This window comes from Acinonyx jubatus, chromosome C2 (genome assembly GCF_027475565.1).
Source record: "Acinonyx jubatus isolate Ajub_Pintada_27869175 chromosome C2, VMU_Ajub_asm_v1.0, whole genome shotgun sequence".
In the NCBI taxonomy this organism is placed as follows: Eukaryota; Metazoa; Chordata; class Mammalia; order Carnivora; family Felidae; genus Acinonyx; species Acinonyx jubatus.
In genome coordinates, this window is record NC_069384.1 from 7,813,019 (window position 1) to 7,837,605 (window position 24,587).

Sequence of the window (24,587 nt, forward strand, 5' to 3'; positions counted from 1 at the left end):
ATGCTCGTAAAAATCCCACGGCGGGCGGGGGGGGGAGGCGCCTGGGTGGCTCAGTCGGTTAAGTGCCCGGCTCTGGATCTCAGCTCAGGTCATGATCTCACTGCCAGCGGGATCAAGCCCTGAGTCAGGCTCCGGGCTGCCAGCCTGGAGCCTGCTTGGGATTCTCTTTCCCCCTCGCTCTCTGCCCCTCCTCCACTCTGTCTCTCAAAATAAATAAATTACATTTTTTTACAAATCCCACGAGGTGGAGTCTTGGGTTCCGAGATGTGGCAAAAGCTGCCCGAGGACGTCTCTCTTGTGAAAACAAAACCTTCCTGCTTCCACAACTCCCCACTGCTCTTTCTCTCTCCTCCCCTCTGCAAGCGGAGTCTTCTTGAGACTTGCTTATGTCTCCTCCCTCCCTCTTCCCCTTGCCTGTTCACACTTCGGCCACTCCCGTGGTGTCTAACCCCATCTCCCCACTGGAGCATCGCTTACCCGACTCTCCAGGGACCTCAGTCTCCCAACCCAGTTAGCTGGTTCAGGTCTTCATTTTGTTTGTCCCGCCAGCAGGTTTTGATGTTGACCGCTCTTTCCTTCTGGGACTCCTGTCTTCCCTGGGCTCCTCTGACACATAACTCTCCTGGCTTTTCTTTCCCCTGGTTTTCCCAAGATCTCCTCCAAGGTCGTAGTCCCATAACCAGCATGGAATGTCAGAGCTTCTCACGGCCCAAGCTAAGTGCTCTGTCCTCTCACTCTATTCCAGCTCCAATTCTCATCCCACCCACTTCAGTTGCCACATGCCAGTGACTCCCAAATTTACCTCTAACCCAGGCCTGCCCTTGGCGTTCCAGAATGTTCTATTCAACAGCCTATTGGGAATCTCCTTTTAGAGGTTGGATGTCAAAAACACCACAACTCAACATATCCAAACTAAACTCATAAACACCCCCAACTCCAGTCCTCTCCCTGGAGTCCACAGGCCGGTGCATAGCACCAATATTCAGGTGCTCGATCCAGAAACCTAGAAGAGATCCAGATGCCTGCTTCTTCTCTAACACCATCTCTGACCCAGTGTCAAGCTTGGCCCATTTCTGCTCCTAACTATCTCTTGAGTCCATCCAGTCTCTCCCTCTTGTGACCTTTGCGATCCACCTGCCACTGACCCCCACCCAGACTATGAGGAAGGCCTGCTCTCCCCGTGTCTACCCTCACTGTACCCCAACGCTGTGACACCACAGCTCTTTCCCCCACACAGATCAGGGTCTTTCTGTTTCCTGAAAACTCCTCAAATGACTTCTTATTCATGAAGCTCTTGGTAGGGGCAGGTCCCTACCACATAGAGAGAACACTCAGTGAATCAGGTTCATGCCACGCTGTCACCTATAGTGATGTAGAATAAACATATAGGAAATAAACGTGGCTAAACCGGAACCCAGGCCGGTCCATTTGGAAACAGTCCCTTCAGAAACGTCAGCAAGAGACAGCTGGTCAACCAAAGGCAATCAGGAATTTACGGCCACATCTCTGTGGCTGTCGCAGATAGCCTGTGACAACAGGTTCCTGTCATGCCCACCACCTCCCACTACAAAAATCCTAATCTCCAACTGATTTTGCCATGGGATTGCCGTGGAGGACTTTTGCAACTTCCAAAAAAAAAAAAAAAATTCCTCTTTACATCTCCTTCAATGTCTCAGTAGTAATGTCTATTGAGAAGTATGTAATTGCAATGAATTCTGAGTCTGTTAAACAGTATAAACAACGAGTGGAAATTGGAGGTGACTGCCAGAGGGGGAAAAGGCATCACATCTTCCTCTTAGAAATCTCAATGCTAAGATTCCCTGCATCAAACTTCTCATATTTCTTCCATAACGGGTCATGGATAACCTGCAAAAATGAAATGTAAGTCAAGGGAAGGAAAAGGAGAAACACAGTGATGTACAAACTTCCTTTCATAAGTGACCAGTTTTAACAAAATTAAACTTTAAGAACCCAAGGTAATGAATCCAGTATATGATGTGACTCTAGAAATGACCAACTCTTGGGCGCCTGGGTGGCTCAGTCAGTTAAGCACCCGGCTTCAGCTCAGGTTATGATCTCGAGGTTCATGAGTTCAAGCCCCGCGTCGGGCTCTGTGCTGACAGCTCAGAGCCTGGAGCCTGCTTCAGATTCTGTGTCTCCCTCGCTCTCTGTCCTTCCCCCACTCGCACTCTGCCTCTCTGTCTCTCTCTCAAAAACAAAGAAACATTAAAAATTGTTTAAAAAGGAAGACAGAAAGAAGGATCAACCCTGGGAAATAACAGGAAATAGGGAAGAAGGTTGATTTTCATCATCTTGTTGGGACGAGAAAGGTCCCATGGCATCCGTGGCCTGGGAAGCAGCCCGGTGAAATCAGGACCCTCTGCTCCAAGAGAAGTCATTTGAAAAGTGCACCTATTGACAATCTGGTTAGGGGAAAACGCTGAAAGACTGAAGTGAAATTATCCAGAAAGGAAGAGGAACGATCCCCAATTTTGTGCCCCAATCTAAATATTAGCAAGAAGGCCCTGCCCAGAGACCATGGACCAGTTGGCAGGGTTAGCAACTCCAGTATCGATGGCCACGGTGTGCTCCACCAGCGTCTCCCAGAGGAGAGGCCGGGTCTCGGAGGCGGGTGGCCTCCCCCCTGCTCCCCCGAGGAGCACTCCAAGGGCTCACCCAGCAGCCAGCCGCTCAGGGAGGTCTCAGCGAGGAGGGCCTGCTCTGGGCAGACAGAGCTGCCAGGCCTCGGCATTTCCAGCGCCCACCCACACAGGCGAAGCCCCTTCCTGGCCTTCAACCCCAAGTCTTAGCCCCGCGGGGGGGGCACTTTAATTCTTGTGGGAAGGTTTGAGAAAGGCAGGGGATATGTTAGAAGGTACCACGCCTCCAGGCTCCATTTCGGCCTGACGTCCCCCCAGGACCACCTGAGGAGGGTCTGTGGCAGCAGCCGCCCAGCCCGTCCTTGGCTATTCCGGGCCAGAAGGACCTCCCGGCAGCCTCGCGACAGTCACAGGCTACATGCGACATGTGACAGTCACATGTCACCTACACACGTGACATCCGACATAGGGTACTGTCCCACACTGCGGGTCTCCACGTGAGGTTCAGGAAACACCCTCTGCAGGAGATACGCTTCACCTCCTCCCACTACGTTCATGTAAACCAAGCCACGGACGCCGCTCTCTCTGTCAACCAGGCGGTAACTGTTTTTGCTTCGTTCAAGTTTATTTTTATTTATTTCGAGGGGCAGGAGACGGGCAGAAATAGAGACAGGCTCCCAAGCAGGCCCCGTGCTTTTTAGTGCAGAGCCCCACGCGGGGCTTGAACTCACGAACCGTGAGATCGTGATCCGAGCCAAAATCAAAAGTTGGACACTTAACCGACTGAGCCACCCAGGTGCCCCAGTGTTAACTGTTTTATTATTTTTTTAATGTTTATTTTTGAGTGAGAGAGAGAGAGAGAGAGCCAGAGTGTGAGGGGGGAGGGGCAGAGAGAGAGGGAGACACAGAATCTGAAGCAGGGTCCAGGCTCCGAGCTGTCAGCACAGAGCCCAGCGCGGGGCTTGAACTCACGACCTGAGCCAAAGTCGTACGCTTAACTGACTGAGCCACCCAGGCGCCCCCACGTTAACTGTTTTAAAACACAGTGCCCCAGTAGAAAATTTGAGGTTCAGGAAGGCCAACAGGTCAGGAGACAGCTGTCACTGCAAAGACAGTTTGTTACTCACAGATCTCAAGAGGACGGGGCATAGCACCTCGGGCAGGAGCACAGGACAAGCACCAGGGTTGGGCAGGAGGTGGGGGGCTGGAGGGGACTACAGCTACAACTTTTATAGTAGTTGCTGTGGGAAGGAAGGAGCAAGACAGGGTAACTGGAATGACTTCCATGGACACCGGGCATAGGAGCTGTCTCCAGGGTGATGAGGGCAGGTGAATGTGAGAGCCCCAGTGTGGCTGGGGTGTGGGCTCCAGGTCGGTTGGCTTGTGTTTGAAAATCGCACCCATAGTCGGGCAGTCTACCGTCTATCTGAGGGGATCGGCTAACCTGGGGAAGGGTAGTCCCTCCAGGGCCAGCAAGTCCCCAGATGTCAAAACACAGGAACACAGAAGATAAAAGATATGGTTAATACTTTAACTCAGAACAAAGCTCTTTCTGAAAGAGTCACGAAGTATTGCTCCCCTGCTCCCCCCCACACACAGACCCCTCAGCCAGGTCGTTACATTTTTTTAAATTTTTTAAATGTTTATTATGTATTTTTAAGAGAGAGACAGAGAGCATGAGCAGAGGAAGGCAGAGAGAGAGACCCAGAATCCGAAGCGGGCTCCAGGCTCCGAGCAGTCAGCACAGAGCCCGATGTGGGGTTCGAACCCACAAACCGCGAGATCAGGACCTGAGCCGAAGTTGGACGCTTGACCGACTGAGCCACCCAGGTGCCCCCAGTTCTTCACATGTAATAGCACACTTTCAGAAAGACCCAAAGGCTCACAGCATCCGAAGAAATGAACTGACATGCAGGAACCACTCCAGCTCCCCTAAGGCTACAACAAAGATACCTGTGATATTCTGTGCTTCATAAATGGTGTCATTGACTGGGCATGTGTTACGTACTCTGCACGGTGCTAGATACTCAAGAATTATTCCACCCAAGAGATGGCTCGTCTCCCTCCCACCGGCACAGATGACGGATTCTGTCCGTCCCCTTCATCCGATCCACGCACACAACCCAGGCCACTCCTGTGCAGGCCCCCGCTGTTATGACTAGTCTAAGTGGATTGCCAACATGCCGTGACCCAGAATCCCAGTACCCGCTGTTCCTCGTCTCAGGAACGCTGCTGAACATCCCCGGCACGCAGGCTGGAACATACCGGCCTCCCTCCGGGAGGGACAGTAAAACGAGATGGCAGAGATTAGCCCAGGGAGGAACACTGTGTCTTTTTCTTCGGTGCCTCCTTGCCTTAAAAGGCAGGGCCGAGTAAATGATGAAGCTGTAAGAATATGGTATCGGCCGGGGAGAAAACCAGCCCGCAGGTGTGAATACAAACTGACGAGGGGGTATTCCTGTCACTCCCCCTGGAAACTAACAGGCCAGAATTTGGACACCGGCTGGTGATCTGTGAGCAGAAGGATGAATCAAGACGAGGATTTATCTTGGGGCGCCTGGGGGGCTCAGTCGGTTAAGCGTCCGACTTCGGCTCAGGTCATGAGCTCACAGTTCGTGGGTTCGAGCCCCGCGTCGGGCTCTGCACTGACAGCTCGGAGCCTGGAGCCTGCTTCGGATTCTGTGTCTCCCTCTCTCTCTACCCCTCCCCCCCTCATGCTCTGTCTCTGTCTCTCTCAAAAATAAATAAACATTAAAAAAGATTTTTTCAAAAGGCGAGAATTTATTTTGCCAAACCAAGCTCTCATTTGTTCCTTGGGGATATTTGATTCTCATTAAACATCCAAACCCCGTATCTGACACATCGGTCCCTCCTGGGCTACATTTTTCACCCCTAAATGGACTGGAATGAGGAACATAGAGATTAGGTGGTATATTTACTTGAAATCAGTACTTCAAGACCAGACTTGGACTAAAGCAGGCTCTCACTGCTAAAGGTATTACACATGTGTTTACAAGGCTGTGCTCATTCGGAAGACTCGCCTCACCCTCTCCACACCCAAGTACATTTTTGACAGGTCAGGAGAGATTCCAAATTTGAAGAAAAGACGCAGGTTCACAGAGCCGTAAGTAGAATTTGCCGTGATCTCATTAACCATTCATGGTTATTGAAGAATGAAGACATTCCAACAGATCACAAGGAAGGCTGCAGCCATTGCTAGATTCCCGGACATCTTGAGGCATTTGTCACAGTAAAAAAGGATCAGATGTAGGAAGGACCTCTAGGAAAGACCCCTAAGTGCCTCGCACGTAACGTTTTCGAGCCTGGAAGCTGCGGCCAGAGGAGGGACGGCGATCCACGTTGGCTCAATCCCAGGGTAGCCTAGGCAGCGATGCCCCAGAATCTTCGGACAAAAGCTTACTTGTGGCACGTGGTTCAACGGATTCAACGTCGCCAACGTCCAAACCTCTATGAACCCCCAGGATGCAAACTACGCTTTTCCGGAACTTGCCCAAACTTTCAACTTCAGACCACATTGACTAAACAGCCTCCTAAGATGTCTTTGCTTTTAAACACATTGCCTCTATCATATTGCCTTCCTGGCGCTGGGTTCGTGAATCGGTCTATAAAGATCTCGTTTGCTTTCAGAAGTCGACTGCTGGGGCGCCTGGCTGGCTCAGTCGGTGGAGCCTGCGACTCTTGATCTCGGTGCCATGGGTTCGAGCCCCGCGTCAGGGCATAGAGATTACTTTGTTAAAAAATAATCAAACATAAAAAAATAAATAAAAGTCCATTGCTTTTGGTTAAAACCCCATTAAAGTCCGTTTTTCAAAAGAAAAATTACCTGTTTTCTAGCCGTGGCAGGTTCTCACCCCTGCCCCTTCTTCCATCCATCAGTTCTCTCCTGGGGGAAGGACACTTCGGAATCTTTCCGGAAATATGCGGACAAGAGGGAGGGCGGGGAGTTTGGTTACTGTTGTGCAGGCAAGCTGTCAACTTTAGGAAGAATTTCAAACAGGCTCAGGGCGTTTCCTTGTTTTTCCAGTTTTACTGAGATGTGACTGACATGCGGGACTGTGTCAGTTTGAGGGGACGTTCGCATATCGGGGGACGTGAGTTTGAGGGGACGTTCGCGTATCGTGGGGCGCTTACCGCAGTGCGTTCTGTTAACATCCGTCCTCTCACAGGGACAGAAGGAGAAGGAGAACGAGAAGAAGAAAGGGAAAAGGGTGGGGGATCTTTCTTTTGTTAGGAGAACCCTTAGGATTCACCCTCTTCACTTTCAAACACTCCATACGAGCCACACATCTTTCTCCATGACTTGCGTGTTTGGTTTCAATCCCTGTTTAAGTGAGGTTATAGGCTCTTCTCCTCTCCCCAGGCATTTCCTTCTAACAGACCAGAACAAGGCAGGGTACAAACGGGTCCTCTGAGGACGTGGGAGGTAGAGCCCTCCACAGACTGAGTAAGCGTGGCCCTGCAGGCACAAAGTTAATACGACACGGTGAGGACACAGACGGTGATGACAAGGCAACAAAAGTGAACGACCTCTAGGCCAGGCCTAAGCTCTAGTTAATCTTCAGGTACTTTTCCAGTATCCCCCCAGCTTCTGCAATGTCAGAGTCACAAGCCCGAAGGAAAGTCAGGAGGAGGGATTTTGTTCTCCTTCCCTTCCCACACGTGAGCCATCCAGTCACTAAAAAAGACCACGTTGCACACACGTGTCTTAGAGGCAGAGACAAATCTCAGCTTGGGAACTAAAGATTGCGTCGGGTTTGTTTTTTTTTTAAGTTTATTTATTTATTTGGAGAGAGACAGTACGAGCAGGGAAGGGGCAGAGAGAGAGGGAGAGAGAGAATCCCAAGCAGGCTCCAGGCTCAGTAGAGAACCCAATGCGGGGCTTGAACTCATGAAACCGTGAGATCGTGACTTGAGCGGAAACCAAGAGTCAGATGCTTAACTGACGGAGCCACCCAGGCGCCCCGCTGAAGATTGTGTCAATAGGTGTTGATGGCCTTGTTGTATACTTGCCCAGTCAAATGCACGTCAGCCAACGGTCTCCCCTGAGTCACTGCGCTGCCCTCACAGACACCCTTCCGTTCACTTTCACCCGCCCGGACAGCTGGCCAGATGCACATCGGTGGCAAAGAGTGGTCTCGAGACCTAAGTGACCTGAGGCCAGGAGCATCCACAGGATGCCAAACTTCCGGAAGTGTCCGTTCTAAATGGGATCACCTTAGTCCACAGCTTGTGTGCCAGTGACACGCGGAGGCTTCGAGACACATGGTGCGTCCCACTAACCTGAAGTGTGCTCCTGCCTCTTCTTTGGGGCACAGACAGCCAAGGGCATCTTAGTCCAGGAGCCTCCCCAGCCAGCCAGCCCCACGGTCTTTAAGCTGGGGCTCTCCCTGGGCTGTTTGTCTTAGCCTCAACCACCCATTACGTTTTCTTCCCAGTTGAGGGCATTCTCTCTCCAAGTGGATTCGCGTCATTGTAAGAGTGCTCATGTAAGAAATATTGGTGATGCTTTGTAATTCCCTCTTATTTCTTTAGTCCGCCAGGTCTTTATTGAGCAGCTATCGTATCCCACATTGTGCCCAGCTCCAGAAACACAAGCGAGGCACAGTCCCTGCTCGTCGTGACATTTATGTTCTGTCAGCAAGAAGTCTCACAGGGGACGGTGGGGTGTGATGGGCAGGTGTGACAGAGACCTAACTCAGGAAAGGCCTGCTGGAGGGGGCTACATGGCCCCTAAGGGAAATATACAAGTCAGGCAGGGGAGCAGAGACCCGGAGAGACCGCGTGAGAACTTTGGACCTTGTTTTCGCGGCAACGGGATGTCACCGAAAGGCTCTAAGCCAGACAGATAGCATCAGATCTGCTGTGTTCCAAGGTCACCCTAGCGTCAGGAGAAGACGAGCTGAAGGCAGGAGCCGCTTCCAGAGATGAGGGTGGCGTGGGCCAAGGTGGTGGCGATGGTGCTAGCAACGGGAAGAGAAGGAAGCCGAGATCCAAGGTGCATTTCAGAGGCGGAACCGACCATATGCGTCAAGCGATTGCATGTCAGCAGCACCATTGACTGGAATTGGGAATCTGGGCTGAGAGGCAGGTTTGGAGGAAAAGGTGAGGCAGGTGGCACGTGTTCAGTCAGGGGCATTGGATGAGACACCCAAAGGGGAGATGCCCAGTGGGCAGGTGAATGCAGGGGTCTGGAGCATCAGGCATGGGGTTTGGGCTGGAGGTTAGAGGGTCAGCAGCTCGTAAAGTCACATGAGCGAACGAGATCATCCAAGGAGAGAATGTAGACAGCGGACCTCGGAGCCCAGAGAGAGGACTGGGAGGCCAGGGGGGCTCAGAAGGAGGACACGGCCAGCAGGGTCAGCAGCAGAGCCAGTCCAGTGAGCTTGCAGGTCACGAGAGCTGCAGGACCACTGCGTCCTTAGAGGACCTAACAGCCAGCTGGTCGCCTGTGACCGAAGCGGCTCTACCTGAGGCTTTGGTTTTGGAAGCGCCGGTAAGTAGGATGAGATCATCGGCCAGGATTTGCCTCAATTAGCGTTAAGTCTCGGTTGCCCCGGCAAGAATGTAGTCAGTGGCTCGTATAAGTTTTAATCTTTCCGGCAACACAAACTTACCTTTAGCACTAGTGAACTAATGTGCCAGACAAGGGCCCAGAGATCCATCAAAATGGCCCATCTGGACTCCCTTTACCCAACAAAAAGATCCTAAGTCTCAGGGCGCCTGGGTGGCTCAGTCAGGTAAGCATCCAACTCTCGATTTCAGCTCAGGCCAGGTCGTAATCTCACAGTCATGGGATCAAGCCCCACTTCGGGCTCTGCACTGAGCGTGGAGTCTGCTTGGGGTTCTCCCTCTCCCTCTCTCTCTGCCCCTTCCCCACTCACATTCTCTCTCTCAAAATAAATTAACTTAAAAAAAAAAAGTTCCAAGGGTGGCTCAATCGGTTAAGCGTCCAACTTCGGTTCAGGTTGTGATCTGGCGGTTCGTGAGTTCAAGCCCCGCGTCGGGCTCTGTGCCGACGGCTCGGAGCCTGGAGCCTGCTTCTGATGCTGGGTCTCCCTCTCTCTCTCTCTCTGCCCCTCCCCTGCTCACGTTCTGTCTCTCTGTCTCTCTCAAAAATAAGTAAATGTTAAAAAAAAATTTTTTTTTAAGTTCCTAAGTCTCTTACTAAAACTGAGTTTTCCCCCGACCAACTCTATATTGTTCTAATTATCAAACTCAAAACGTAAAGGCCTGGGTTTTTTACTAGAATCTTAAAGTCAGCTGAAATAAGATGTTTATGTTCAACTATGCAAAGAGTAAGAGAACCACGTGAGCTTCATAAACTCTCTGGAGGGCACTCACGGATCACGGACTCTGCTTTTTCGCTCCAAGATGAAGTCATTTTAATTATACGTGTCATTGTTTGTTTTATTTGGGAAGGATAAGCGCTTAGAATTTTAAGGCAACTTTTGAAAAACGGTGTCCAAGGAGAGATTGTAATTTATAGACTCCACGCTCAGATGAGTAGAAATAGAATTGACTTTGTTTCCCTGTGACTGAAATTAACTACACTGCTCTTAAGCTCCCTGTTTCCTGGTAGAATATAAAAGCTTATATTTGCCAATTAAAGGTAACTTGGTCACTTCCAGCTTGCCATGTGGTTCATTCAGATCTAAACTGTCACTCAGGAAGTTCCCCTCTCGAACCATAAGAGCCATCTGAATCGGGGTGGTTTATACATCATTTTGGCATCAGTGAGGGGGTGTAACCTAAGTACATCCTGCCTCCTTGCTCTCCCCACAAGGTTTTTGGGGTATCACGTGCTCTCGCTGCGAGGGTCCAAGTGTCCACCAGGCTCCTGGATTAGAAGCTACCGTGTGCCTCTCCCCAAGGTCCTGCCAACGCCTCCACACCGTCCGCACACGCTCCCGCATACACACTCGAGAACACACACACTTGCACACACACGAGGGAAGCTCACACAAGCACAAAAACGCATGTTCATACACACTAACACACACGCACAGCACAGTCATAGCACACGCTCTGGGCCAGGCCCTGGGCCACTGACCAGTGCACCTCATTTAAATGATTTACAGTTTTCTTAAAAGGATCACAAAAGCAAATCCTAAAAGGAAATACAAGTAGAAGCAAATGAACCTAACTAGACATGAAATAGATGACAGGCCACGTAGAAAAAAACAAATTCAAGCGACGTTTGAACACAGGACCTTGATCACACTACCTAGGTGGAATATTCCAAGATTGAAAAGAAGTGCAAAGAATTTTTTTCTTAATTTTTCACTGTTAATTTATTTTTGAGACAGAGACAGAGAGACAGAGAGACAGAGCACGAGTTGGGGAGGGGCAGAGAGAGAGGGAGACACCGAATCCAAAGCAGCCTCCAGGCAGCCCCAAGCTGTCAGCATAGAGCCCGACCAGGGGCTCGAACTCATGAACCATGAGATCACGACCTGACCCGAAGTCAGATGCTCAACCGACTGAGCCACCCAGACACTCTGCAAAGAAATTTTTAATTTTCCCTTACAGGTTTGTGGTTGATAGTGTCAAAAGGACAAACAGCACCTTGTGGGTTGTTTCTTTTTTTTTAAAGGTGCTTTATTCAGATCTTATGAGTCTGTTACCATCACCCTCCTTCCTTCCAGAAGACTCCGATGACTTTGAAAGGAAAGTGAGTTTTATTCAGTCAAAGGAGGAAGTCTTAAGAGGGTCTTTCTTCCTGGCTTGTAGATGGCCTCCTTCTCATGACATCCCAACATGGCCTTTTTCGTGTGTGCATGCAGGAGAGAAAGCTCTCTGGTATCTCTTCCTCTTACAAAGACACCAATCCTATTGAATTAGGGCCCCACCCTTATGACTTGGTTTAACCTCAATTACCTCCCTAACGTGCTGTTTCCAAATACAGTCCCATTCAACATGTGAATTTTAGGGGCGCACAATTCAGTCCATAAACTGTGTTATCCAGGAAAGGTACTTAAACTTTCTTTGCTTTAGTTTGACCACATGAAGGTAGAAATCCTAACAGCCTCCCTGTAAGAAAGCTGCTGAGAGGACTAGACGGTTGATGCACACAAAGTGTTTTGTGCCTGGCAGAAAATAAACAGTCAATAACATTTCGTATTTAACTCAAAACTTGTTAATTTTGTCAACTACTTTGGCGAGAGCAAAGTTAGGAGTACACACATAGAATGTCTTTTTTTTTTAGACATTAAGAAAATGCACATCTCCATTTATTTTTGCATGGCTGCAGGTGAACCTCAGTGGCCCCCCAATATTTGGGTAACAGAAGAAGTACAACTGTTTATGGAAGGGCCTTGTAACCTGAGTGGAAGGCAGGGCTCTGTTATTTAAATAATCAGCAGTTGGCTGAACCTACTGAATGAAAGTTATTATCATGCTATGGCAGAGATTACACTATACTGTTTCTTTTTGACATCGCGCTTGGTAAATCACCAACGTTCTTCTCCCACACAAACACTTAAAAGTGCGGAACACTTCATTACTGTGCTAATTCAGTGCAGTCCTTACCGAGAATAGCGAGGAGTAAAGAGAAACATCACATCGTTTAGCCCAGCATTTGAAATAAGAAGGCAAAGCCCCTACAGTCAATTCTTTGTCTCTGAATACTGATGGTCCATATTGGTTAATTTTACAGTATTCAAAATGGTGATGGCGGTTTATATCCATTTCATTTTATTGGCATCATATTCTCCAGGCGGTTTTGATGTATTATCTGTCTACAGAGTGAATCCCTCTGGCTTTAGCCAGCGGGCTCTCTCTTGAGGATGGCTTTCATCATATTGGTATTCTGCTCAAAACATTTCCCATCATAATTTGCTGCTGTGAATCTAAAAATAGAGCTTTGCCTGTTAAACCCTCGTCTTGCAGGCCTGACCCTCTGCCTGCTCAGCCGCTATGACAGATTCCTTAGCGGTGCCGCAGTTAGGTTTCCTGGCTTCTAGATGGACTGGGCTTTGTGCCCACCGCCGTTACACGCCCCCCACCCCCATCCTTGCTCTTACATAGTCTTACTCAAAGAATGAAATGGCCACCAAAAAGAGGAGCTAGTTCTAATCACTTCCCTGCAGGTTAAACTCTTGGAAGATTAACCAGAGATCCAAACAGAGAAGTTCTCAGAGGAGAAATTATGAAATTATGAACGGAAATAATATTTAAAAGATACACACACACACGTGCGCGCGCACGGCTTGGGGCTTTGGGGAAATAACTTAGACCATACCACGCTGCTACGAAAACCAAGCAGCCTCCCCCAGCATAAAGTCGAAGGCATGCCTGGACCTGAGAACACTCGAGAAGACCTCTTCCTCCCCGAGTCCCACTTTGCCTCATGCCATCTCGCAGTGACAATCTGCAGCACTCAACGTCCCCTCATTTCTTTTGAGACTGTGAGGACAGATTCCCCAGGGATGTACTTTGGACCAAGCTTACCAGATGCGTTTCCATTTTATTAGACTTTTCAAACAACCAATTCTTGCCTTTATCCATCCTATTTTTCGTTTGTTGTCTATTTTAGTAATTTGCACACTGACCTTTATTGCCTATTTGCCATGGGTTCATCCTGTTGTTGTTGTTGCTGCTGCTGCTGCTGCTAATTTTTTTTCCACTGAGCAGGGCTGACACACACTGTTCCAGGTGTGCAACATAGCGATTCAACTTCTGTATGCCCTGTTGGTCTCTCCTACTTTCTTAAGATGGATATTCTGCATGTTAGTTTTCGGATTTTCTTTCTTTTCTTCTTTTTAAAGATTTTTTTTATGTTTATTTATTTTTGAGAGTGAGAGAGTGAGCACAAGACAGGGAGGGACAGAGAGAAAGACACAGAATCCAAAGCAGGCTCCAGGCTCCAAGCTGTCAGCACACAGCCCGACATGGGGCTTGAACCCACAAGCAGCGAGATCGTGACCTGAGCCGAAGTCGGACGTTTCACCGACTGAGCCACCCAGGCGCCCCAGACTTTCTTCTTTTCTAACAGAAGCATTTAGACCTATACGTTTTTCTCGCTTTCCATGTATCCTATAATTATGACATTTAGACTTTTGATATCATTCAGTTCCAAGTATCATTGAATTTCAGTAGGGTTTCTTGTTTGACAGAAGCTATTTAGAAATGTGATGGTATATTATGAAAGACGTGGTCATTTTTAAAATTCATCTTTTTTTTTTGTTTTCTGTCCCGTGCATGCAAAGCTCCAGACTTGTATCAACTCATGCACGGAATTCATTCACAGGATTCTCGTCCCCAGCTCTATCCTCTGTAGGATTCCCCACCGTTTTCCGCTCCCAGACACCCGCTGCTCGATCTTCTGTCTAGCAAGACAGGATTTTTCTCTGAATTCTAGCCACTTGTGCCCCGCATGGTCTCACAGACTCGGGTCACTGTCAGGGTAAAGCAGTGAGAAATGAGAAAAACACAACCACAAACTCTTTGTCCACAGTCCCCTTTTCCCATCCTCTGGCCAGATTTTCTCCAGGCTTTCAGTGCCTGTGACATACAGCACACAGAGAAGTTCCCGATGGGGCAACACTGAGGGCTGGGTGAGGAGAGGACGAACCTAGCGGGGACCCCCCCCACTCTCATCCTCTGGCTCAGAGGGGCACCTTGTCCCAGTGCTGTGGTCGGAAGGACAAGGTTTCTCCCCGAGATTTTGTTGTCAGCACCTGCTGCCGACTTCTATGCTGGAAACACTCATCTGGTTAAAGCCAGATGATGAAAAAGGAAGAAAAGAAAGAGAAAAACAAGAAATTTACCCCCAAACAAGTTGATCTTCACGTTTGGTACCCTTTTCCCATCTTCCCACTAGTTAGACTTTCTGGAGTCTTTAGGCTGAAGATTTTGTCTAGAGAAGTTAGTTGTTTGTAATCAGCAGGAGAGAAAAGCTGTACTTAATTCTGTCTTCACCAGAACCAGAAGTCCTATCCCTTACTTTTTTAAGTGAACTTATTTTTTATTAAAAATATGGATTTGGGGGGCGCCTGGGTGGCTCAGTCGGTTAAGCATCCGACTTCGGCTCAGGTCATGATCTCGCGGTCCGTGGGTTCGAGCCCCGCATCTGGCTCTGTGCTGACAGCTCAGAGCCTGGAGCCTGTTTCAGATTCTGTGTCTCCCTCTTTCTCTGACCCTCCCCTGTTCATGCTCTCTCTCCCTCTCTCTCTGTCTCAAAAATAAATAAACGTTTAAAAAATGCATGGATTTTGTAATTTTCCAGCACCTAGTTTATATTTTAGCCGTGGGTCCTTCATAGATAGTCCGGGATAACACTGGAAACAGAAACCTCCCACTTTCCTTCCTAAGGACTCAAGCCAAATTCCACACATGAATGAAATCATATGATACTTGTCTTTCTCCGACTGACTTATTTCACTTAGCATAATACCCTCTAGCTCTATCCACATTGTTGCAAATGGAAAGATTTCATTGTTTTTCATCAATGAGTAGCATTCCATTGTATATATACACATCTTCTTTACCCATTCATCTGTTGATGGACATTTAGGCTCTTTCTATCATTTGGCTGTTGTTGATAGTGCTGCTATAAACATTGGGGTGCATGTGCCCCTTTGAATCTCAACAGAGAACACAGGGAAAGGAAGGAAAAAGAAGATAAAAACAGAGGGAGACAAACCATAAGAGACTCTTAGATACAGAGAACAAACCGAGGGCTGCTGGAGAGGAGTTGGGTGGGGGGAGGGGTTAAATGGGGGGTGGGAATTAAAAAGGACACTTTTCAAGATGAGCACCGGGTGTTATATGGTTCTACTCCTGAAGCCAGACTACACTGCATGTTAACTACTTGAATTTAATTTTTTTTTATGTTTCTGATGTTTATTTATTATATTTGCAACAGAGAGAGTGTGAGTGGAGGAGGGGCAGAGACAGAAGGAGACACAGAATCTGAAGCAGGCTCCAGGCTCTGAGCTGTCAGCGCAGAGCCCAATGTGGGGCTCGAACCCATGAACCATGAGATCATGACCTGAGCCGAAGTCAAATGCTCAACTAACTGAGGCACCCAGGCACCCCTTGAATTTAAATTAAAAAAAAAGGACTCACAAGCCATCTTTTTCCTGAATAACGGATCTGAGACATTACCAACCAACAATGTTAATTAAACTGCTTCTCTATAGTTTTCCTAAGTCAAGTCTTTTGACTTGACAACGAGTAGTGTTTGGGAAACTACAATGTTGAAGCGCTGTGCTAAATGCTAGGAACATGGAAATAAACAAGACCTACCAGCCCCAGTGTGATCCCAATTCAACAAGGGAAACGGACACTTAGAGACAACTGCAAACAGTGGGATAAGGACCATGAGAGGGTATCACTGGAGTGTTATGGCACCCTGGGCTCTATAGTTTCAGCTAGAGACTGGTCAGTCACAGAGTGCTCCAGAAAGAAGATGATAAATTAGCTCTTGAAAGATGAGCAGGATCCCATTGGGAGAAGGATATTCAAGATACGGCAAAGAGATGAACACAGGCATAAAAGCACAAATGCCAATGGCGGGAGAGTCAGTATGCCCGGAGAGTGGAGAGCGATCAGAACTGGAGATCAGCTTTTTCACGTTTCGCTCTTCACCAAAAGAAGCATCTCTTTTTCCAGAGAGATGTTTACTCACTAAACACCTAATGCAGGGGACTCCATGACTGTCTTCTTGATATGGAAAATAACACAACATACATACGCACTGATGTAACCGTAGCAGCTCTTTCTTACAATGTTAACCCAGTTGGTTGTATTTTGTTACTTTTTTAAATTCAATGAAAATCACATCTTTAAAGAATAGATTAGAACCAATGGCAATGTGTAGAATAGGAATCTTTCTGCAAAAAAGGAAAATTATCAATTTACACTAAAAACTCTTTTTAATATTGTACTATTGGATAAGTACATTAATATTATTTTTATCCCTTTTTAAATGAATTAGGACACCACAAAATGAATAAAAAAAGGAAAAGCATCCATTTAAATCTCACCTATTCACCTTTTTATTACAAAAATTAAACAATCTCATTAAAATGGTACTATGAAAACATATTTTACTATCCCTATAGAATTCAATAAGTTATTCGTTTGCTAGGTACATAACAAAGTAACACAGACTGGGAGGCTTAAATAACATAAATTTATTGCCTCATAATTCTGGAGGCAGGAAGCCCAAGATCAAGGTAGGGTTGGTTGCTGTGGAGGCCTCTCTGTCATGCCAATGACCACCTTCTTCCTGTGTCTTCACGTGGTCTTTCCTCTGTACATATCTATGTCCTGATCCACTCTTACAAAGACTCTGATCATATTGGATTAGAACCCATCCTAATGATTTCATTTTAATGGAATTATCTCTTTAAACACCCTATCTTTAAAAACAGTCACAGTCTGAAATACTGGGGGTTAGTACATCAACATAGAAAATTTTAAGGGAACAGTTCAGCTCCTAACAGTACACAGTTTCCACAAACCAAGTCAGTATTTACATTTCCCTCAACAAAAAGCCCCATCACATACCTTTGAATCACTTTGCTTTATTGAATAAGTAAACTGTGGCATTTCCATTGAATGAAATAGTGTAATTGCCATATAAATGGAGTAACCAATTTACTCCATATAAATGGAGTAACCAAAAAATTATACTGAAGAAAAACATTTATATTTGCCTGTGTAGTTGCCTTGATCAATGCTGTTTATTTCTCGATTTGAGTTACTATCTAATGACCTTTTATTTCATTCTGAAGGGCTCTCTTTAGTACCTCTCGTGGAGTAGGACTACCAGAAATCAGTTCAGTTTTTGTTTACCGTGAAATGTCTTAATTCCTCTTTCTTGTGTGAAAGACAAAATTGGTGGATGTAGGGTCCTTGACATATAGTCTTTGTCTTTAAGTGCTTGCAATGTGTCTTCTCACTGCCTCCTGGCTTCCATGGTTTCTGACGAGAAACCAGATGATGATATTGTTGTACATCCCTTGTGTGTGATCGTCGTCTATATCTTGCTGCTTTTAAGATTCTCTCTTTGTCGGGGCGCCTGGGTGGCTCAGTCCGTCGGTTAAGCGTCCGACTTCGGCTCAGGTCATGATCGTGGGTTCGAGCCCCGCGTCGGGCTCTGTGCTGACAGCTCAGAGCCTGGAGCCTGTTTCCGATTCTGTGTCTCCCTCTCTCTCTGACCCTCCCCCGTTCATGCTCTGTCTCTCTCTGTCCCAAAAATAAATAAATGTTAAAAAAAAATGTAATAAAAAAAGATTCTCTCTTTGTCATTGTGTTTCAACAGCTTGATTATTGACGTGTCTGAGTATGAATCTCTTGCGTTAATCTTACTTGGAGTTTGATAAACTTCTTGTAAGTGTAGACCAGTGGTTTCCATTAAATTTAAGATGTTTTTAGCCCTCGTGTCAAGTATTTCTTCTCCCCCTTTCTCTCTCTACTCTCCTTCTGAGATTTCCATTACGCATATGATATGATCGATGGTGTCCCACACAGCTCTTGAGGCTTAGCTCAGTTTTCTTCTTTCTTCTCTCTTTCTGTCCCTCAGACTGGAGACAATCACAATTGACCTGTCTTCAAGCTCATGATTCTTTCTTCTGCCAGTTCAAATCTGCTGTTGAGTACCTCCAGTGCATTTTTCATTCATCTATTATACATTCCAGCCCTAGAATTTAATATAATTTAATGTATATTTGTTTTTTATATATGATTTGTATTCCTTTATTGATATCTTCAATTTGGTGAGACATCATTCTCGTAATTTCCTTTAGTTTTTTTCGCTATTTGCAATAGCGAGTCAGGTGAGTCCAATGTCTCAGCTTCTAAGACAGTTTCAATGGACTGCTTTCTTCCTATACATGGGCCATACTTCCTTTTTTCTTCATAGGTCTCATAAATCTTTAAAGCCAGCATTTTAAATAATATAATGTGGCAACCCTAAAAATCAGATTCTCCCTCCTCTCCAGGGTTTTTTGTTGCTGTTGCTGTTTGTTTAGTGACTTAGCATGAGATTCAGGAAGTCTGTATAGTTTTGTATGTAGCCCCCTGAAATCTTTGCTCAGTTAGCTTTGTAATCAGCTAATGACTGGACAAAGGTTTCCTTAAATGCTTGGAATCAGTAAGTCTCCAGTCTCTGCTAAGGAGTGCTGTGTGCATGGTGGGCGGGGGGGGGGGGGGGGGGGGGAGGGGGCAGGCCTTCAACACTGAGGTAGGAACTTTACAGCCTTGCCTTCACCTTCACTTCCTGCTTGCTCAGAGGCTCAAGGTCAGCCAGAGACAAGAGCTCAGGGCCTTCTCAGGTCTTTCCTGGGCATGTACACAGTCCTACTGTGGTCTTCTAGACATGCATGTGGTCTTCTAGATTCTCAGGAATATGTCAGAGTTTTTCCAAGTTCCTTACGGACATCTTTCTCCAGCTTTTCCTTTTGTTTCTTGGTTAGCTTGTTGTTTTCCCCAACTGTTATCACTGCCCCCCAAGCAGCTGCAATATTAAACAACTGCCTGGCTGTTTCTGACAACTGACCCAAGGTAAATGGCTGCCTGCATTGGGTGAACTCTCTGCCAGGTCACACAAAGACAAGCCTTGCAAGCGGGGTTTTCTAGGGAACCGCCAGACACATGAAGTAATGACAGTTCTGAGAACGGGGCTTTGAAAGAGCTCCACCCGTGTTCTGACCTCCGCTAGCTGTTAGGCTGCTGGTTTTCACCACGATTTGGGGCTGTTGGTTTTTGAGGCTCGTGGAGCTGAGCAGGGGGAGTTAAAATTCCACACCGTTCAGGGTTCTTACTAAAGTTCAGCTATTTTGTTCCTAAGGAAGCTCCCCTGGAATTCATTTACAGAGCTCTAGAAGAGTTTGTTTGGTCCGTGCTTGCCACTGCTCTCATTGCTTTTATGGGGGAGAAGGTTTTCAGGGGTTCCTCCCCTCCCCCCGCCGGCCTTCCTGGTGACATCCTCTTGGCTGCACCCGCTGTTGTTTCTTCATACCTGTATCCCAAGTGTCTGATTCTCTCTTCAGCCAGCTCCAACAGATGTTGAAGGTCCATTTAGATTTTAACTTTAGTAACGGTAGATGTTATTCCTCATTGCATTTGGTTACGTATATAGCCAGAATGGAAAGCCTAGGCAGATTTTATGGTATTTGACCATCGCTGGCTTCTAATCACTTCACAATAAACGTGTACCTCCTTTACGGGGAAAAAAAAAGTTACTGAGGTTATTTTATCACCTTTTCCCCTTGACTTCCTGTGTACTCCTCATTCTGAGCCCATATGTCCCTGCCATCATCTGTCTTCCCCCGTCACACCCCAACACACACGAAGAGTTGGCAGTTCGGACGAGAAGCACTGGTCGGGAAATAAAAAGCAAGACAGCGCCCTTTTCTTTGCCATATCTAGAAGTCCTGCAGTACTTGTGTTAGAGGCATAAAAGGGGGCTTTTGTGGGTTAGCCAGACAGACACTGCCAAAGGGTAGGATTCGGTTTGGGGATTAAGGAGAAGAACCCAGGGCTGGAGTGAGGGCAGCGCTGACTCGGGCCCTGACAGCTGAGCGGGGTAAATCACGTAAGTCCCTGGCACCCCGGTTTCTTCTTCTAGTCGCACGGAGCAAGTGCCATGCTCTGAAATCATCCTGTAGCTCTGAATCCTCCGTGGAAACACCCACACGTATTCTCTTCTCCCCTCTCCCCCTGCACTCGACACAAAGCAGTTGCCTGATACACCTTATCGGCTGTCTCAATGCACGACATGTGGACTGACTGGCTGTTTCCTGGAATGAATGAACACTGACCACGGGACAACTTTTGTGCGTCACAGGTAGTTTGGCCTTGAAGGACCCCTTATTCATTTTTTTTTTAAGTTTTAATTACATGACATTTTACAATCTTATTAGAGTACGGGTGACTATTTTAATGTTTTCTTCTACCTAAAATTTCCTTGTTTTCTTCTGATTTTAAAAGAATTTTTATAGGTCCCTAAAAAGCAGTTGTGGGCCCTAGGCCCCGGACCTGCCTAGCCAATGGAGAAGTCATCCCTGAGGATGGGTGGAGTTTCCCCCATTCTGTCATTTCATATTTTTAAAAAAGCTGCTCCTGGGGTGCCTGGGTGGCTCTGTCGGTTAAGCACCTTACTTCGGCTCAGGTCACGATCTTAGGGTTCATGGGTTCGAGCCCCGCGTCGGGCTGTGTGCTGACAGCTGGGAGCCTGGAGCCCGCTTCGGATTCTGTGTCTCCCCCTCTCTCTCCGCTCCTTCCCCACTCGTGCTCTGTCTCTCTCTGTCTCTCAAAAATAAATAAACGTTAAAAAAAAAAGGCTGCTCCTGACTCCTGGGCTGCAGTCGCTCAGATGGCATTTCTGTGCAAACCAGGAAAAGGTTTCTTATCTTTAAGAAGAAGGGACAAGCCTTGAAAGTATTATGGTTATTGCACAGTCTGAATAACTATCCTCACTGGGCCCGGGGCAAGTACAGAGTCGGGGTGGGTGGGGGGCATCCCTTCCAACGTCACCTCGGGCGGCAGTCGGGGCCTGCACGGCACGATGGGAGGAGAGTAACGCTGATCCATGACGTTCGGCTGGAGGACCTCCCGGGTGTAGTTCCATAAGCCAAACTTCACTCTAAGTCGATGGCCGGGAGGCTCACGTCTCCGTAGGGCTCAGGCGAAGCCCTGAAAGCCACGGGAGGCCGGACGCGCGGCCTCCGGGGTCTCCCGGCGCGACAAGCGGACAGGGCACGAGCACACGTGACTGTGCACCTGTGCGCACGTGCCTTCCCGTGCGTGTGCACGGCCTCGCGGGCACGCGTGGCTGGCTGTGAGCCAGGACGCTCCCCCCTCCCCGCCCCGCGAAGTCCCGGCAGCGCCACCGCACACGCTGGTAGTAGCGTCCGTCTGCAGCACGAATCACACTCTGGTCCTAAGCCCTAGAGCCCCTGTGCGGGCCGCAGTCGGAGCAGCTCGGGGCCGCGACCACCGCCCGCCCGCTGGGCCCACTTGCCGAGGGCAAGGCCGCACTCACTAAAGCCTCCGTCCGTCCCCTTCCTTGCAGGAATGACGTGCCAAGCCCGGAGCTCCTACGTCACCAGTGAGATCCTGTGGGGTTACCGCTTCACACCTGTCCTGACGCTGGAAGACGGCTTCTATGAGGTTGACTATAACAGCTTCCACGAGACCTACGAGACCAGCACCCCATCTCTCAGTGCCAAAGAGCTGGCCGAGCTGGCCAGCCGGGCGGAGCTGCCCCTGAGTTGGTCCGTGTCCAGCAAACTCAACCAGCGCGCGGACCCGGAGACGGAAGAGGAGGAGAAGAACCTCGAGGAGCAAACAGAAAGGAATGGTGACGTGGCAAACCTAGAAAACGAATCCAGAGTCTAGTCGCCTAGCTGGGCGGCTCCTCCTCCCCCCCCCCCACCCCCGCACAACCCCTCCTCGTCTCTCATGCTCTCTCTCTTTTGTCTCTCTTCCTTGGTTGTGTATGGATTTACATTTAGTTTTGACATCGCCAGAAAGCGAGTCTTCGAGGTGTAAAATATCTACCTGCCCTCTCTCAGTTTTGCAGATGGACGAGGCAGACACAGATTTGGTGAAGGTGCCAAGCGCCCTCCCTCGCGGCCCCAGCTTGCTCTCTTCCCGAAAAACCACGCATCCGACTCCTAGGGACTTAAGCTACTTACCTGCATGTCTTGGACAATAGCAGATCACTCAAAGAGTGTGTCAGAGATTTCACCTGGGATAGGACAAGTTAGGTCTCTGGTGCCTATTTCCTCATGCAGTGAGACATAGCGTATAACCCTCGGTTTTATAGATTCCAGTAAATTCCATCTGCAGGGCGACGTGCCTGCCCCCTACAGGCATTGCAGTTATAGGACCCGGGTCAGGTAAAGACAAAACACTGTACATATATATGCCTTATGTAATTATTTTTCTTTTTGCAGTCAGTAATAAAACACAGCATGTACGAAAAGTACTGTAGGACAGAACTTCCAAATAATGTACATAGATGTATAATTAATGTAGGTTTAGATATATAACTTTAGAAATAAGATGCAAAAAAAAAAAAAAAGATTCCCGATGTACAGCAGGCATTTCTGTTCTGATGTCTTTGCTTTCTGAATTTCTTTGGTCCCATAATTTCTTTGGTCCCATCGATTACTGGCCCTTAGTGCATGGCCTTTGTTCTGTGTCCCAGACTGGTAGTGTTTGGGTACCTCACTGTTCCCTTGCTTATCCTCTCACTGAATCTAATAAGCCATAGGTCTGGGGGAAGTTAGGCGGTCTGGTACATGGCAAAACCCACCACCAATATGCTGAGATACTGTGAAATGTTTACAAAACTGAGGTCTCTTTCTTTTTTTTTTTTCTTTTTTTTTTTTTTTTTAGTAACAGGAGCCTCACTGACTAGCCTGGGAGAATATTCCAGGGGGACGACACTCTCTGGCATGTCAGCAATGATGTGTTTATGCTTTTCACATGAGCTGTCACCCTTTGTAGTACAAGAGTTTGGGAAACTCTTCTCCTGCAAACCCATGGATTCCCCAGCTGTTCCACTCTGTAATTGTGAGAAACTATAGACCTAAAAAAATCAGACATGGTAATTTAGCAGAAGACGGTTCGGGTCTAAAGCCATGACATTCATGAAGGCGTGCAGTGGGCGACATGTATTATAATCATTCACCTCACACACTTTGACTCCATCCGGCTCTCTCCCTGTCCCCTCTAGCTTATCCATCAGCATTTTTCGCATTTGTATTTATTATTATTCGTCTTCTTTTATTATTCTGAAATGACCAGAGTTCAAGGGTCAAAGATTAAATCAACAATCTAGGTGACTATGAAATCGCTCTAGAGCATGCCACAGGCGGGAAATCAAACCCAAAGTGTCTCCCAATCAGAAGAAAACAAGCAAAAAAACTGCAGCCTTAATTAATTTTAATCTGTGAAGATAAATGGAAAGAGAGAGATTAAGAGAGAGAGAAGAGAAGAGAAGGAAGGAAGGAAGGAAGGAAGGAAGGAAGGAAGGAAGGAAGGAATTTTGTACTAAAAAATCTAAATTTCAAAATGAAAAAAAAATTTCAAGTAAAAAGATAAGGAAGAGGATGTTAGACAAAAATCTCAAGGGCAGGTGGAAATTTTGCACTGTAACAGATCTTTCACATTAATTTCGCAATTTTAAACTCTTTATTCCCTAAACAGTCGCCCATCATAAATATTCATTGGCTGAACCCAAGTTCATTTTCAGCTCCCACAGCTGTGCTCAGTTTGAGGCTTTGTGCCTTGGAGGTCAAAGAACTCAAACTAGCTATCACTCCCTGTTGCCCTTGACTTCCCTGACCAGATTGCACAGGCCTTCGCTGTAGTTCGGGGACTTGGCTACTAAAAAGCATGTCCCAGAGACAAGGAAAGTGGCTCCTCAATTTAACACAGGGGTCTCTCTTCTCCCACGTCCTTGACCTTGCATTAGGACAACTGCTTCTTGGCACTGACTTAACCGAAAACAAAACTGTTGGCCACGTAGCCCTTTCCTGTTTGCCAGCATTTCACTTTCTGCATTGAATACCTGTCGAATCATTTATTCATTCCACACACGCCGAGGAGGGCGTTGTAGTCCAGGAGGAGGAGGAGGGAGCCCCATACACTTCCTGCCAGGCTGTTGGGAGGTACTGTGGCCTTACCTCGCTGTAGCCTTATGAAGGGAGCCCTTGACTTGGGGGCGCTAACCCTGCAACATCACCAGAGTTGCAGGGAAGGCACAGTAGCACAAAGCAAGATGAGGCAGGGGCTCATTAGCTAATTAGCTCTTGATGACTCAGTGGGCCTTTTTTTACTCCGTTACTAAGGTTCAAAGGACAGCACACATCCTGTTGTCTGGTTGGAAGAACAGTTTGGGGCCCTTTAGCACAACTGAACGAAGAGCCTTGGTGACCCTTTGGTCATGCACATGTGTCAGTTCTGTATCTGTGACAGGGCACCCAGGTGTGAGGTCTCTGCCTA

The 24,587-nt window shown here is 47.6% G+C and overlaps 1 protein-coding gene across 1 annotated transcript in view; it reads left to right on the forward strand.

Annotated features, from left to right (window-relative positions):
* The window catches only part of KCNJ6 (potassium inwardly rectifying channel subfamily J member 6), a 263,546-nt gene extending 240,827 nt beyond the window's left edge, over positions 1-22,719 (forward strand). The window contains exon 4 of the mRNA XM_027041614.2: positions 21,646-22,719. Within this exon, the coding sequence (XP_026897415.1) occupies positions 21,646-21,971 (326 nt within the window). The 3' untranslated portion in view covers positions 21,972-22,719. The remainder of the gene's footprint in view (positions 1-21,645) is intronic.
* The last annotated feature ends 1,868 nt before the right edge of the window (positions 22,720-24,587 follow it).